This window comes from Miniopterus schreibersii, assembly GCF_964146895.1.
Source record: "Miniopterus schreibersii genome assembly, chromosome: 15".
Lineage (NCBI taxonomy): Eukaryota > Metazoa > Chordata > Mammalia > Chiroptera > Miniopteridae > Miniopterus > Miniopterus schreibersii.
Window position 1 is genome coordinate 9,706,035 of NC_138115.1, and position 15,368 is coordinate 9,721,402.

Consider the following 15,368-nt stretch of genomic DNA (forward strand, 5'->3'; position numbering starts at 1 on the left):
ACATTCAGGAGTAATACTGGTTAAAACAAGACGACCACTGGTGGAAGCTGCAGAAGAGGGTAGATGTGTCCTCATGGAAATGCTTGGGCTCTTGATTTAAATTCCCCTCTGTGGACAGGATTCACTTGGCTATGAAATTGAAGTGCTAGTCATTAGGCATCAGCAGGAAGATTCAGTTGAGTACATGAGCCTGATGTACGTCACTCCCCTAGTTAACGCAGGAACTTCTATTAGAGAGCATGGAAGGTGGGCTTTGAGATGAGCAACGTCAGGTAGTTCATGCCTCTGGGCTTTATCAGTACCTGGTTGGTGGCACCTCCTTAATCACTGCCCAAGAATGGGGGTTCTCCAAAGAGTGTGAGGCCTGATCACATCTACCAGGCACTGTAAGAACAAGCCCACCACCCTCAGCCATGCAGAGGAGGCATTTTTCATGCAGACAGACGTGAATTGTGCAGTGCCCAATCTACACAACTGTACACCACCACCCTGTAGTAAATGACGATGCTTACCCAGAGCTTCTCCCACAGTGTTGAACCCAGTAACCCCGTAATGACTTTACTACGCCGGAAAGAGAGTCTGGGCACTGCTCCGCATTCCATCTATTGCTGGTCCAGGCACTTCACCAAAACTGCAGCCAGGGTACCGGCAAGTGAGGGTCTGTTCCCATGACTTGGCGGCCAGATGAGGAACCTGGTCAGGACTCAACCAGCCCAGTCTTCCCCCCGGTCACCTGCAGCTACGGGTATCTGAAACCCATCACGTGAAAGACCAAAAAAGGAACAGGAACTTTACATTCTGAGGTGTCATGCGTGCTTGTACATACCAAAAAAATGGCTAGGGGTTGGAGGTGTATCTTCATTTTTATTAGACTTATGTCACAATCACTTCACAGCTGCCTTTAATTTGTTAAATTCAAACTGTCACTGCTAAAGAGATCAGTCGAGCTAGGTGTGATTCAGACTTAGGGCGACCGACTCCTCCAGATTTGCCCACAACTTCCCTGGTTCTAGCGCTGAAGTCCTGTGTCCCCAGGCACCCCTCAATCCTGGGCAAGCTGGGGCAGACTGACCAGCTGGTCTACAAAGCCAGCTTATAGAGAAATAAAAGCAATCACAGCCCAGTGACAGATGGAAAATGTTGGTCTTTCACTGACCTGTGGTTCTCAGTCTCTATGTTGATTTGCTTTTGGTCCCATCACACACTTTAAGTAGAGCACAGATTCTCTAACAAAAAGAGTAAAAACAATCAAGTATTGCATTTTAAAAAGGTTTCCTTGACTTCCAAAAGGTAAGGGTCATTGTTAAATACTTTATTCTGTGCGCATCTCATCAAATCCTGTCTTTGAATATTTGTTCAAAGTATTCACCATTCTTGCAAGTGAATAAGTCTTAAGGGCAACTTTCAACGAGTTAACTGTGTCACTACTTTATTAGTATTTACATGGCAAAGGGAAGCTACAGATAAATGGGAGAGGACTTTTGGGGAGAGGAAAATAAACACTCCAGTCTTGTCATGTCGCTGTCTGTTCAAGGGAAACTTGAGAATGGAACATTTGACAGTTTGGGGAACTTGGGAGCAATTGTGAGTTTATTTGGGTTTCTAAATTTAGTTTAATGGACTTCTGGGTGCAGTTTTTAGTTTTTGCAATTTCAAAAGCTCGATTTCAAAATTAAAAGACACGTCTAAGAAAGAGTGGAGTGGAGTATTTATATTCAACTGTAAATACTAGAAAAAATAGATCCTGCTATTCATTTGTTTGTATGAGACTCTACAATGATTTGGGGAGGGTTCCACCAAACATTAAAATTTTTTTGTTCTTTTGTGGTTTTTTTGGTGTGTGTTGTTGTTGATTTAATCCCCCCCCCTTTTTTTGGTTAAAACTTGAGAAAAAATAAGTCAGTGCCCAGCTATGCAACTTTTTTAAACAACTAATTGCAATCTTCCAATTTTTAAGATCAATGCTGCTTACCTCGGAAGCAATATCCAAATCTGTGTTTGGGTGTTGCCACATTTATTATACCAAGTGGCCTCTCAGTGAGACATCTGATCCCCGTGTGAGAGGAATGGGAAAATCAGCACCTCTGGGGGGTACTTTAAGCTTTGCTATTTGGTCAATTGATTGATATATCACTTGCAATGAGTCTCATTTTAATGTCTGTTTCTCAATTAATAACTGTTAATGCCATCACAGATACCCAACGTTGGGTGTTTTTGAGAACTGTTCTATTTTTCTACCACCTGAACAGTCTTCAGCAGTTAGAGGGGTCTTGGTTACTGTTGGTTTGGGGGGAGGGGTTAGTTTTGGTTTCGGTTTTGGTTTGTTTCATTTAAGTTTTCTTGTTCAGTCTTTGCTCGAACCCAAGAACCTTAGCCGTTAGGTTAGAGCTCCTGTCTGCTTTCCTGGGCCTTGTTGCTAGTCTTTATGTTATTCTGGTTTGTTCCTTCTTACCCTGCTAACTTCTAGCTGGACTGAAGGGTAAGTGCTCCCCTATAGCTAGCACAGCTCAGATAATCGGACTAGATTATCTGACACCTGCCATGTGCTTCCTCCCTCTCCTCTTATATCTTCCTCCTGTCTAGACTCTGTAGTAAAACTTTTCATGTTCTTTTCCTGACCTCAGGTTTGAAATGTAAGCTTCATACCGAAACTAGGGTGCATGTGACGTGTGCATAATTGCCTCCTCTCCTTGGCTTTCATATTGGCATCAAATGATCCTCTGAGTAAAGCCAACTATTAACATCTCATTTCTTTCATTCCAAGAATATTAATCGACATCACAACAAAATGGCAAATAATACCTTTGTTTCATGGAACTCACAGCTACCTGACTGCTTAATGCCTGAAAACAGATCATCCTGCACTCTGATAATGTGTCGTTGCTGTTGCTTTCCCATTCCAGAGATTAGAATGGTCAGTGTACCAGCGGTGTGGTAACCAAAGATACCTTAACAAATTAGAAAGGTGGGTAGGAGGCCCAAAGGTGTTAACTGAGCGAGACGTTAAGGAATTGCAGAACACAGATAAGAAAGTAAATGTACTAACTGAACACTGAAGAGTTCGTTCTACCCGGCTTGACGGTGTGCTCTAAGTAAGACCCTGAGAGGACTGATTTAGAAAGGAGAGCGGTGCTGCGTGGACTCCCACTCGCAGAAACAGGAGCTTAAGGCCGCGGGCGAGCCCACGGAGCTTGGTCACAGTCTCACAGTGCCACGGGCGGCTCTGACTTCTGGTCTCGAACGTCCCTCTGCTACTCCCCCAAGAACAGTGACAACAGTGACTTCTTCAACACCATTCACATTGGTATTTAGTTTTCTAAAAATACACTGGAAAGAGAGAAAAAAAGTAGAACTTAGGAAAACCTTTTCTCACTATTTGAGTTATTAATACAGGAGAGTATACAGTTTCTTTATTCATGTAGTCTGACCACCAAAGAATGTGTGGAGAGCAGACCGGACATTAGAGGGAGCTAGAAAAATTGGTCAAGAGAGCAGGCAACTATGTACCTGAGTATTCTGAATGCTGATCTAGAAGTCGTAGGTCATATCATTTTTCCTGATCATTTAATAACAGTCCTTCTTCTAACTCGTTTTGTTTCTTTAATTTGCTTTCTTTTCCCTTCTTTCTTTCTTTTTTTCTTCTTTTGCATAAATGTACCCCTGGCTAGCAGACAGATTTTTTTTTTTTAACACTCCAAGCAGATAATTAATTTAATTATCTTTCCTTTCCTTTGAATGTCTGATGAGGCATTTTTAAAAGCTTACCATAGAATGTGAACTTAGTGGGAATTTAGGATTTTGCTCTATTTTTTTTAAAGAATGAAAGAAAGGATGGATGAATAGATGACTGAATGGATTTTGTTCTGCGTAAATTTACATGTATTTGCACAATAACGCATTGCTGGTAGATTTCCAGTTACTCATGTGCCTTAATTCCTTTCTATAGTTTTATCTCATGAGATTTTTGCTGTCTTCTTGTATTGTCAACTTGCAGTTGCTACATTGCAGGAGTGCAATATCGAAGAATTAATTCAATATTAACTTAATTTGCATGACCCCGAACCACACTGTAAATCACTTTCCTTCTCATTGTAAAAGAAAATGAACTTTTAAAAGAATAGACTCCCACAATCAGGCCCCAAATTTCCCAAATACCATCTGATCTAAATAGACCACGTTAAATGAAGCTTCATTTCTTTATTAAACTACTCCAGACACATTTAACATATTATTCAGTAATCACCTGAGTATTTACATGTCATATAATGATTTACAGTCAGATACATTATTAATTAGTCAACTAGAGAAAATTTATTTTTGCTCGTGTTGTAAGGAATGTAAAAACATCAAGTACTCTGTAAATTAATTGAAACTGTAATAACTTCAGCAGGGAAAATTAAATATCATGTATTTACTTTGAGGTCATTAACAAAATCTCTGTTATGATTTTTACTCAAAGCAGCTTTCTTAAAAAGAATTCTAAAAATTAACACTGAAATACACACCCCATGTCTATCCCCTTGAGTGCATTGCCATAGTAGCTTTTAATTCCAGGTTTCTGCAGATTTCACCATGGCCCTTCATAGCTTCTGAGGATGCCACCCTGTCTTGGCCCTGCCAGTTAGCTGGGTGCAGTTGAAGGGACTGTGAAGGAATTAAGTTGATTCTCAAGGGCAGTAGGCATGGCCGGACCAGTCTTCCGCCTGCTGGGAGATCTCAAGAAGGGCACAACATCCCCTGGTTACTTGCTCATGCAGAGAAAAACTCTTCTAGAAAAATCTGTAAACAGCCAGCTGCCATCAATCATTGTCATTTCTTTATTTCATGTCTTCTGATGAGGTTGACTACTGTCATTGTTCGTTATTGTCCAAACCATACATTCACTCTCCTTCTGTCAAGCAGATATGACAAGTACACATTTTCCATATAAGAAAGACACAAAGTCACCTTTTAATTTGCAGTTTGGGTTCACAACGACTTTAGAGGCACATTAGCTATTCTCTTGCCTCCAGCATCCATCGGGAGTAACAGGAGCCATAACTGTGCTCTGAGTTTCAGTGATAAAACAGCTACCTCTAGCTTATTGTAAAAGGGATTCACTGGAGAAAGAGCCTCTCTCAGACAGCTTATGAATACAATCATAGTTATTTGCAACAGCAGAATTTCTTTTTCTCCAGCCTACAAAAAGTCCAAAAATGCAATATTACACAATAAAAAGAGAGACTGACCTTCTCTCTTCATTCTCTTAGTTGTTAGAACAATGGGAAAATCTCAATAAAATGAAAATTTGAAAGCCATAGTATTCCTCCCAAGAAAATTACATTGACTTGGTAGACCTTATTGCAAACTTTTCTAAAAATGTTTATATCTGAAACAAGATCACATAACTATGCTTGTTATTAAGACAAGAAATCATGAAAAATATGTATTTTTTCCCGTTGTGAGGGGGAGAAAGGGAAACATCACAATCAATTAAAAACAACATAAATGGTAGGGTGGCCACTTAGGGACATCACTTGCATTTTAATGAAGCAGACTAAATGAGAGTATAAAACCTACATCATTACACACTTTGGGAACTGATATTTTTTCAACATTCCTTAAATGCCAAACCAAAATCATTTCTGAGAAATCTTCAGTTAAAGGTTTTGGTCAGGTGCCACTTGCAAGTGCACTTGCCCTCTGTAGGTCTGCGTGCCCAGCAGCCTGCTTTTGTGCCATGGACATTGTTTCCTGATGCAGTTAGACACCAACATCGGCGTCACCCATCTAGGTTTAGTGAAGTTCGTCTCCTATGCCCATCTATAAAGGCTTCAAACTCTTGATGCAGTTAGCCCCCAGAAGTGAAACAAGTAGCATTGTCTGAAAGATGTGTTGAATTATGCTCCAGCTGCAGAGCCTAGACAGTTACATAGCCCATTTCAGTGCATTTGGAGCCTTGCAGACCAAGCAGAGCCTAGGAACTGGTCATCCAGGTCTGGAAAAGGTAAAAGGCAAAGACTGAAGTCAATTCTTAAAAATGCAATAGTCAATCCTTGATTTCTAAATAATGATGATAATAGTAATAATAATAATATCAGTATTCATCTTCCTAAACCAAGGGATAATCCAAACATCACTGGAGTTTTAAGCAGCCACTTGACTCTCCTAATTCTATTTTGCTCACCCTAGTGTTAAAATTCATTTTCATTCTGTTGACACGTGCCAAACGTTGGCAAAGGAAGTGATCTCAAGGTGTCCTGAATTTAAAAATTAACTTCCCCATACTTTGACTCTGGGCTATTTCCCCCTTGCTAATGTCAACATTGGAGTTTTCCTTTTTTTAAATCAACCAAATCCAATTGTTTGCAGAGGGGAAAATGGAATTGCAAGGAGCATTTAATTTTTAAGTTTCGGCGCTGTAGGAGAACAGACTGGGACAGTCAAGAATGACTATATGGTGTTGCTTGGGAAGCACCCACAAGTTCTTTGAAACAGAATTTGGAACAGCTGGACCACTTCAGTGTTTTATTTTAAAATAGACAACATATGTAATGCATATGGTCCTAGGCATGTATGGAGACACAGGCAGACAATCTGAATGGTATCCAAAGACACCTGCACCTACAATTCTGTTTCCTTCTAGAAGATTTTTTTCCCCTAAGAGCACATGTTCCCACTTTGGGATTTGCAAGATGCCATCTGAATCCCCATGTGTGTGACTCCTTAATAAAGTCAGTGGGAAGTTTCCTGGGATGGGAGTGTCAGAATAAGTCCGTTAATAAACACCTCCTAAGGACCTGGCTCCTCTGGGAACTGGCAGGGGAAATGACAGATCAGGAACTTACCCTCAAGGAACATATTATCTACCAAGGAATTCAACTGTCTGTGAATCCACAGAGAAGTCGGAGCAGAATCCAGCAAAAACACAAAGACAGGACATAGGAGCTGGCTCTACAGGGCAAAGGAGAAGCACAAAGCTGAGCGACTGGAAGGGACTCCCAGCTTCCTAGAACCAATATGGTTTAAGAAACAACCTATAACGAACATTAGCTATAAATTTGGTGACATCCTTCACTCTCTAAGAACATTAAGCAAACTGGCTTTGGGAGCAGTAAGAAGCCTCTGTGTTCACCCATAAGGACAGTTTATGGAGCACTTACCCTGTGCCAGGCGCCCAGGTGCTTTCCAGCTCCTTCGCATCAGACCCTCTCCACAGCCCTCTGGGGGAGACTCAAACACTATCCTCAGCTTACAAGTGAGGAGCAAGCGACTCAGAAATACTAATCAACCTGCCTCACGCCACATGCTCACAAAGGCAGAGCTGGCCTTCAAGTCAGCCTGTGAGCCCCAGAGCCCACCACTTAACCTCCTGCTGTTTTGGCTTCAATGAACTTGTTCCCATTAAAATTAGTATATCAACATTCCATGAAGTCAAGAAATAGAAAATACTTCTTGAAAGAGTGAATTCATTTATTCTGATGACGTAAATTCATTATATTAACACGTATGTACCAAGTACTGTTCTAGGTTCTGGGAATATAGTGAGAACAACACCCCCCCCCCAAAAAAAAAAAATCCCTGCTCAAATGGAGCTTAAAAATCAGATGCCTTCCACTGACACCTTCAAATAGCATTCCTGGCCTCCACACCTCTTTCTTTCTCTGAATATAATAAGCTCCAATAAGTTCAACAATTCCACGGGAGCCAGCCTCCCTTTTAAGCACTCTTGAGTTGTTGGAACCATTATTAAGATAAGGAGCCTAATTCTGAGTAAAAGATGATTTCGTGTAAGCAAAATCTGGGGGCTGCTCCTCTTACCTGCTAGAAATGCCCACTGCCTTAAGCTTCATCCCACACACACAGAAGCTGCGCGAGGGATCTTAGGGAGACCGAATGACAGTAACAGCAGAAAGGGAGCTGAGAGCTCAGCTCATTTTACACACAGGGGACTGAGGCTCGAGAGAGAACTCAGCCAGCGCCCCACAGCTATTTTGAAATGGAGCTTAAGCTAGAACCCGGACCTCCAAGTCCATCCCAGGCTCGTTCTAAATGAGGACCCAGAGAGAGAAAGAAAAGGAAGGTGGGGGAATGAACCTGTATGTTGATAGGGTTACTTTCTGAAAAGGAAAACCATCTAAAGCCTGTTTTTCAGTAAGCTGGCTTCGAAATATAAGTAAAACCGAAATTGTTCTTTAGATGTACCCTACGCCAAGAATTGGCAGGGCGAAGATGCATTGTGATGGGTTGGGGAGGCGGGAGTGGATCTGTATCCAGGTCTTTGCGAAGGAGCCAAGTCGCCTTTTCAGATCCGTTTCCTGAGTGGGCAGCAGGCAAAATAGTTCATCGCAAAGTTTTCAAGAGGTTCAACACAAAAAGAAAGGGTAAGAGATGTGGAACACGTGCCGTATTTTTAACAGCTACAAAAGAGCCCCCTTCTCTTTGAGCTGAATGACCGGTGGCACCCTCATAATTGAGGAGCAATAAAATAGCTGAGCCAAACTGGCAAAGAAAGGGCCGGGCCGATTTATCAGCTTGCAGCCTCTTCTGAGAAATCCAAGAGCAAGAAGCTGGTGCCAGCCAAAATGCCTCATCTGTCTGTCCTACTGGGGAGGCGTGGGGCTGGGGCTGCCACAGGATGAGCCCCCTGGTAGTTTTTCTTGAATTAAATTGGCCAACAAGATGAAGGTGAGAGGGCAGAATCTGTCCCAAGGGACGCAGAGATGCCACCTGAATTGCAGGAGTGCCATTCTGTGGGGGGACCTGAAGTCAGAGCAGCTTTAACATGCTTGTCTTGCCCAGAGGACTCTCTCTCTCTCTCTGTCTCTGTCTCTCACTCTCCCCCCCCCCCCCCCCGCCCCACACACACACCCTGGAAGCAGTTAGCTTTCCCCCAGCAGCAACTTCCCGGCCACCTCTCTTACCAACCACCCCAGCCAAAGGAGCAATGTGGCTTGGAGATCAAACAGCAGAACAAAAGAATCCTCCCCAGTAAAGCACCTAAGCTCACCCTGAAAACACTCCCTTGAATACAAATCTGAGGCAAGTAGCACGCCAAGAGGATTCTTTCAGATGCTCTAATAGAATTTCTGCACGTGTGCTGGCCCCTCTAAGAGCTGGTGTTCTGTCACCGCCTGGGAAGACTTGGCTATGAAAAGGCTCCTGCTTCAGCTCGCCTCCTGGGGACCGTGGCTTCCTGAGCCGCACCGTGTTCAAACACTGACCACTCGCCGCTCCTGCGGAAAACGACTGAAATGTGAAAATTCTGGCAGTGCCGAGGCATAAACCTAACATTCCGCGCACTTCTGTTTCCGTGATACACAAAATCTATAATGTGAGGAGAAATCATCATCTTAAATAAGTCGTCATCTTAAATCATCATCATAAAGTCACACTGCTCCTGTAACCCAAGTTCTCAGCCATTCCCGGAGCAGGGAAGGGAGAAAGCTGCCTGGGATGAAGGCCACGTAGGAAAATATTACCCAAACACCCTCTCAAGTCAAAAACCGAGTTTCCCTGTGTCCTGACAGCGTTCCTGGTCCCTGGCAGGATATCGCAGGCAAGGGAAGGAATAAACTCTTGCTTGATTTGCTATAAGACTCTTCTCCTTCACAGCCTGCACATCAGGAGAGGGAAAAGTACGAGGCGGAGTGAGCCGATTCCTTTAACGTCTCGGCCCTGCGTTCCTGCCTCTTTAGGATCTGCTCGAAGTCTTTGAGTTATTCTGCAGATTGAGTATAGAGTATTTTTGTTACACATATTGAGATTAATTAGTTAGCCCTTAGGAGGTTTTGCCTACAGCCTTCACCCTGTAAGGAAAAGTGTGAATACATTGAGATTATTAATTCACAGTAAACGGCAGCTCCTAGCCCTTGCTGAGTACATTTGTGTCTCTCCTGAGCTTCGCTAGCTGAGTGAGCCACTAGAAGGCAATGTCTTCGGCTACCGCAGACCAAATTCCCCTTTAGCTTATTCTCCAGGTTTCGACGAAAATCTTTTGTTATTATTATTTTCTTTAATTTTGGAGGGTGGGGACCCAAACCTTTTGTGAAACCAAATTGGCAATGGGGCCTTGGAAGGGGTGGATACAAATATTGTCACTTTGCTGGAAATCAGCTTTGACCCTTCTCCAGATAATCCCAATAATTGTAGAGAAATTGCTCTAGACATAACCACTGGAATGGCAGAATCTATTAAAAACCCAAAAAGCTAAATAGGTTTCTATTAGCAAAGATCCGATCTGCTTTCAGTGTTTGGTGAAACGCAGGTGAAGTTATGGTCGTGTGCTCAGTCTTCAAAGAACGGCATAAAGGCACTGGAGTTGTGATCATTTGATAAACATATTGATGCCAATATATTTTTGCCTAAATGCAATAAACTCACCAGTAAGTGATGCAAGTTGACAATGGGAGGTAAAAAGAATATCTTGGGGATGTTGGTGGGAGGCAACGGGAAACAGCTAGTGTTCATAAAGCCTAGTGAATTCCTGTGTATTTGAAATGTCAAAGAAAATGTGATGTGTTTCTCTAAATTGTGTCTCTCTCTACATGTGTAAATGAACAGACGCAGATAGAGCCCAAAAGCATGGCATGGATGAATTTATCTCGTCCAACCCCTGTAACTTTGACCACGCTTCCCTCTTTGAGATGGTGCAACGCCTTACTCTGGATCACAGACTTAATGATTCCTATTCTTGCCTGGCAAGTATATTCTTTGGTCTACAGCAATTTAAACATGATAACACTTTTTTAAATGAAGTATTTCTTTACCTTGATGTTAGAAGCTCTTTTCTCCGTCACAGAGCCCCTTGAATAATTGTGAATGTGTTCTTGGTTTCCTGAGTCGAGATAGTTTTCCTCACCAAAGAAAGAAAACAGAGCGGGAGGAAGTTTATCAGTAGAGACGATCCAATTCCCCAGCCTCCCGATCTGAGCTTCTCCCTTTTCAGCTGCTACATGAGAAATATTCCCAAGAGGGTAATCAAGTTTGGCATCTGCTGTGGAGAACTTGTAAAAATCGACTCGGTTTCTTAGACCTTGAGATCCCCCTCCCTACCCACACCAGATAGGACCCTGTGCTCCTATCTCAGAAACGAACGTTTATTTTTGAAGATTCAAATGATTTGTAAATAAACTCCACTTCACTTTTTATAAGCTCAACTGGGCTGGGTTTGTATGGCTGGCTTATTTCTTTTTTTTTTCTTAATGGTATTTAAAGCATTTTCAGCCTTTGGGGGAATTTTTTGCAACGCTTTAGGCTCTGGGGGGTCCAGCTGTCCAGCAAGGGCCGCAGGGTTCTTGCAATCCTGTTTTAAGCCTAGATTGAAATCATTTACATCCGAGGGACCGCTATTATGTTGTTACTGGATATCTGAAGATACATTTGGGGCTTTATACTATCAAAGTCAGAAGCCTAAAAAAAAGACCAAATTTATTTCCTTCTGCAAACCATAAATTATTTCATTTTTTAAAGGCACTTGTTAGTAATCCCACTTTACAGATGGGAAAGGTGAGGGGAAATGATGCGATAGCTTTACACGGAGCAGAAGCCACACCCCTGCTCCTAAGGTTAATATATCTGCATATTTTTTATGTGATACACTTAACTAATTAATGTGCTGTACTTAACATATTATTCATATTAACATACATAGAATGAAAATCTTTTCCTTTTTTAAGTGGCACAGCTATATCCTAAATCTATTCCAACTAATTTTTATTTTAAATTTCTTTCTTTTTTTTCTGTACCAGAAGCCGAGCTATTAAAATAGGAGATAAAATAGTCTTAAAACCAAAGCAGGACTATGGGGAATAATTTATTAATCTGCCTCTCCTAACAGATTCATTGATTATATCAGGTTTGGAATCACTTTATCAGAAGAATCTGAACTTTGCCAAGTTGGAAAGGAATACATCGTTTTGACTTAAAAAAAGAAAAACAGAAAAAAGCTTACCTTGCACTGCAAAGCAATTTTTCTCAAACGTGTTTCCTACGATTATGTGATTACCTGCGAATTATAAATTGCATTCGTGAAACTTGTAAGAATATGCCCCTGAACTTAACTCATTCACTTTTATGTATAATTTCTATTATCTTGAAAAATTTTTTGAGGTGCATTATTTTCAAGACTTTTTTTATACCATCCTTTTTTTAAACAATTTTCTTTTTCACTGAGAAATTCATCACTAAGGAGACTTAATTTAAAAAATAATAATAATAAACCAGAAATGAAATTTTGAAGCTTATGTCCTATTAGTCATGTATAGGCTTAAAAATATGCTCCAAAATCCAGAATTAATTATGAAGAGCATAAAATCATTTTCTCCCCCATTTGCATACCTATATCTATTCATCATCGTCCCAAAGTTTCAGAAAATAACAGCAATTAAAGGGACTTATCTCCTGCCTCTATATATTCCATTTTCTCATTATTACAATCTTTTTTTTTCAGTTAGTTTTGGAGACCGACCAGCAGGGATACATAAATTTTTCTGTGTCTTCGACTGAGTTCCTAATTGATATTTCTTCAACTCTTTTCAAAGCAGCTATTTTGGCATCTACAAAAGACGTGGTGTCATCCGAGTCGTAGAAAATATATTTTAATCTTTCACAGCAGTGTTGTTTCTAAGATTTAGCATTTGGGGTAGCAGATGGAGTGGCAAAGAAGTTGCCTATAGGGGCAGCCCACTGCCTCGACTACTCTCCCGCCCTCTGCAGTAACTTATAATTTGAAATAGGAAAGATGCCGTCTCTCGGATGCATTGCTGAGCTGCATGTTGTCAATCGAAGATTCTGCAGATCACTAATATGAGACTAGAGGGTTCCAGAGGCCTCCCTCACGGCACTTCTTCGGCCTCTACCTGCCCCATAGTCTTTTGCCTTTTCTCTCCCAAGACAAAGCAGTATTCAAAAGGTGACTCAGACAAGACCCTCAGAGTAAAATTAAATTTGTATTTAAAACAATCCTCAATCCCCAGCTCTCAAAGCACCACCTAAAGTAGTTTATTTCTTGCTTCAGAAAGGTACTGAAGCCAAAGGAAGTCAGTCGTTTGATTTCAGGCTTGGCCCAAGGGTGACCTTGAGTGGCAAGTCACTTGGCCTTTCTGAGCGTCGGTTTTCTCACATGCACGGTGCCTCCCAGTGGGCTTGGAATCGGGGATTCCGTCCGGGTTCTCTTTTATAGCAGAGTTTTGTCTGATATTACAGCAAGCAAGTAAATAGAAAGAAAACAAATAGCTGCCAGAGAGGGGAAATGCTAAACCAGGGCACAGAAGCTCCTCTCAGTTTAATTGAACCATGTCTGACTGGCAACTTGAAAACTTAGTATGTTGTTCCCTTTGGAAAATTATGTTACTATCATAATAAAATGTTTTAATTACAGTTGACATTCAATATATTCTGTATTAGTGTCAGACATACAACATAGTGGATAGAGAATTCTGTACTTTACAGAGGGGTATCCCCACCCCCGATACTTTAAGTACCTACCTGGCACCATATATAGTTATTACAATATTATTGACTATATTCCCCCCAAATTTTGCTTCCAAAGTGAAAGGACTCAGGAGTCCTGGTGTGTATGTAGACCAGTCGTAGTATTTCTTAATGCTCCGGAGTACCAAACGCAGAAGACTTGGAGTGAGACAGAGCTGAATTTGAGCCCTGCCCCTGTTCTGTATTTTCTGTGAGTCATTTAATAGCCCTGCTCTCCATTTCCTTGTCTCCGAAATGAAGGTAAATCTGCCCTGTGCGTGATGCACGAGGCTGCTATGGGCTCAGCTGAAAGCCCTTTGTCAAGTATTAAGCAGAACACCAATCTAAGGCATTCATGTCATTATTTTTCTCCTCAGTAAGGAAGACTTTGCCCCGCACCCTCTCCAACACTCCTCTAAGGTGTAAGTTCAGGGTTAGAAAAGTGAGGAGGCCCCTCCTGGAGTCTGCTTTCTGCTAATCCAGACACCACCCCCCACCAGCTCTGGGATTCTAGGGGAGCTCCGCGCCCTCCCCGAGCTCAGTTTCCCACCCATCAAACCGGGGGACAGAAGCACCTCCTAGGGCTGCCCTGAGGGTTGCACCGGACGGCGGGCGGGGTGTCAGCACAGCGCTGGGCACGTAAGCCATCGGTGCGTGGCCCTGGCAACTCTTCCACCCCCACTCTCACAGCCCTCCAGAAAGACACCAGCACAAGCCTGTATTTAAAAGAAAGTCTCTCCTTTATTCCCCAAACAGGGCTGGTTCAGTCCCGGCCAGGTGTTTGTGCTAGATGAATACTGCGCCCGAAACGGAGTCCGCGGGTGTCACCGACACCTCTGCTACCTCCGGGACCTGCTTGAGCGCGCGGAGAACGGCGCGATGATCGACCCCACGCTCCTGCACTACAGCTTTGCCTTCTGCGCGTCCCACGTCCACGGGAACAGGTAAGCGCGTCCCGGCTTATGCCTGGCCCTGCGTCTAGGGTCACCTCTCTCTGTCCGTCCCCGCTGCCTCAGTGGGACACACGCACACACACGCACACGCCAGGCAAACAGCACAAAGGTCTCACTTAGTTTCTTCTCCTTTCGCGGGACTTGAAGGAAATGCGAGTGGCCCTTGGAGAGGGTGCCTGTAGCGAGGACAGTCTGGGTTTCGATCGTGGCGCCCCCACTTGCCCGCGATAACCCCGGAGGTGAGGACACGCTGTGCCACAGCTCCCCCATCTGCAAGCAGGAGGCCCACGTCCTGATAAGGTGCTGGGAGGGTGCCAGCGGGCAGCAAGGGCCCGGCCCCGGCCTGGAGCCTGCGGGAGGTTAGCGAACGCGCGCCGTGCTGACCATTCCTTCCGTAAACCCCGACGCTGACCCACCGAGTGTCGGGCACCCTGGGCACCTTCAACGTGCGGGTGAACAAAAGCCAAACACCCAACAAGGGCAGAGGTGCCTGGAGACTGTGCCCTGAGAACAGGAATAAAACTCCGGAGTGGAGGGGCTGGCAGGGCCGGCAGGGGGGCAGCGGGGCCTCCCCGAGGAAGCGCGGCTGGGGCTGGGGACTGAAGCCAGCGTAGGAGTCCAGCAGCTCCGGGCAAAAGGAGCAGCACGTGCAAATGCCCTGCGCAGGGAGGAAGCCAAGCCCGTTTCCAGAGCTAAAACAAGCGAGGTGAAGCTGGAAGGCAAAGATAATCCTAAGGCTTTTAGCTTAACCATAGGGCTGGGGAGAACTTCAGACCACAGCGTAACCGGCCCCCTCACTTTACAGGTTTTATAGACAAGACCGGAACATCAGTTCTCCTAACTTTGTACAAAGTACTCTCTTCCCTTAGACGTTGCCCAGCTCCTGGAGGAAAAGATCCAAGTTCTGAAAAATGCAAAACAGCAAATAATTTAAGAACATTTCCATTTGGCTCTGAAGACGTG

At 43.3% G+C, this 15,368-nt stretch overlaps 1 protein-coding gene across 11 annotated transcripts in view; it reads left to right on the forward strand.

Annotated features, from left to right (window-relative positions):
• Positions 1–15,368, forward strand: part of CADPS (calcium dependent secretion activator) — a 434,736-nt gene that overhangs the window by 289,903 nt on the left and 129,465 nt on the right. For all 11 annotated transcript variants that reach the window (XM_081160526.1, XM_081160532.1, XM_081160524.1 and 8 more), the window contains exons 12-13: positions 10,543–10,679; positions 14,209–14,396. In XM_081160526.1, coding sequence (XP_081016652.1) covers positions 10,543–10,679; positions 14,209–14,396 — 325 coding nt within the window. The remainder of the gene's footprint in view (positions 1–10,542; positions 10,680–14,208; positions 14,397–15,368) is intronic.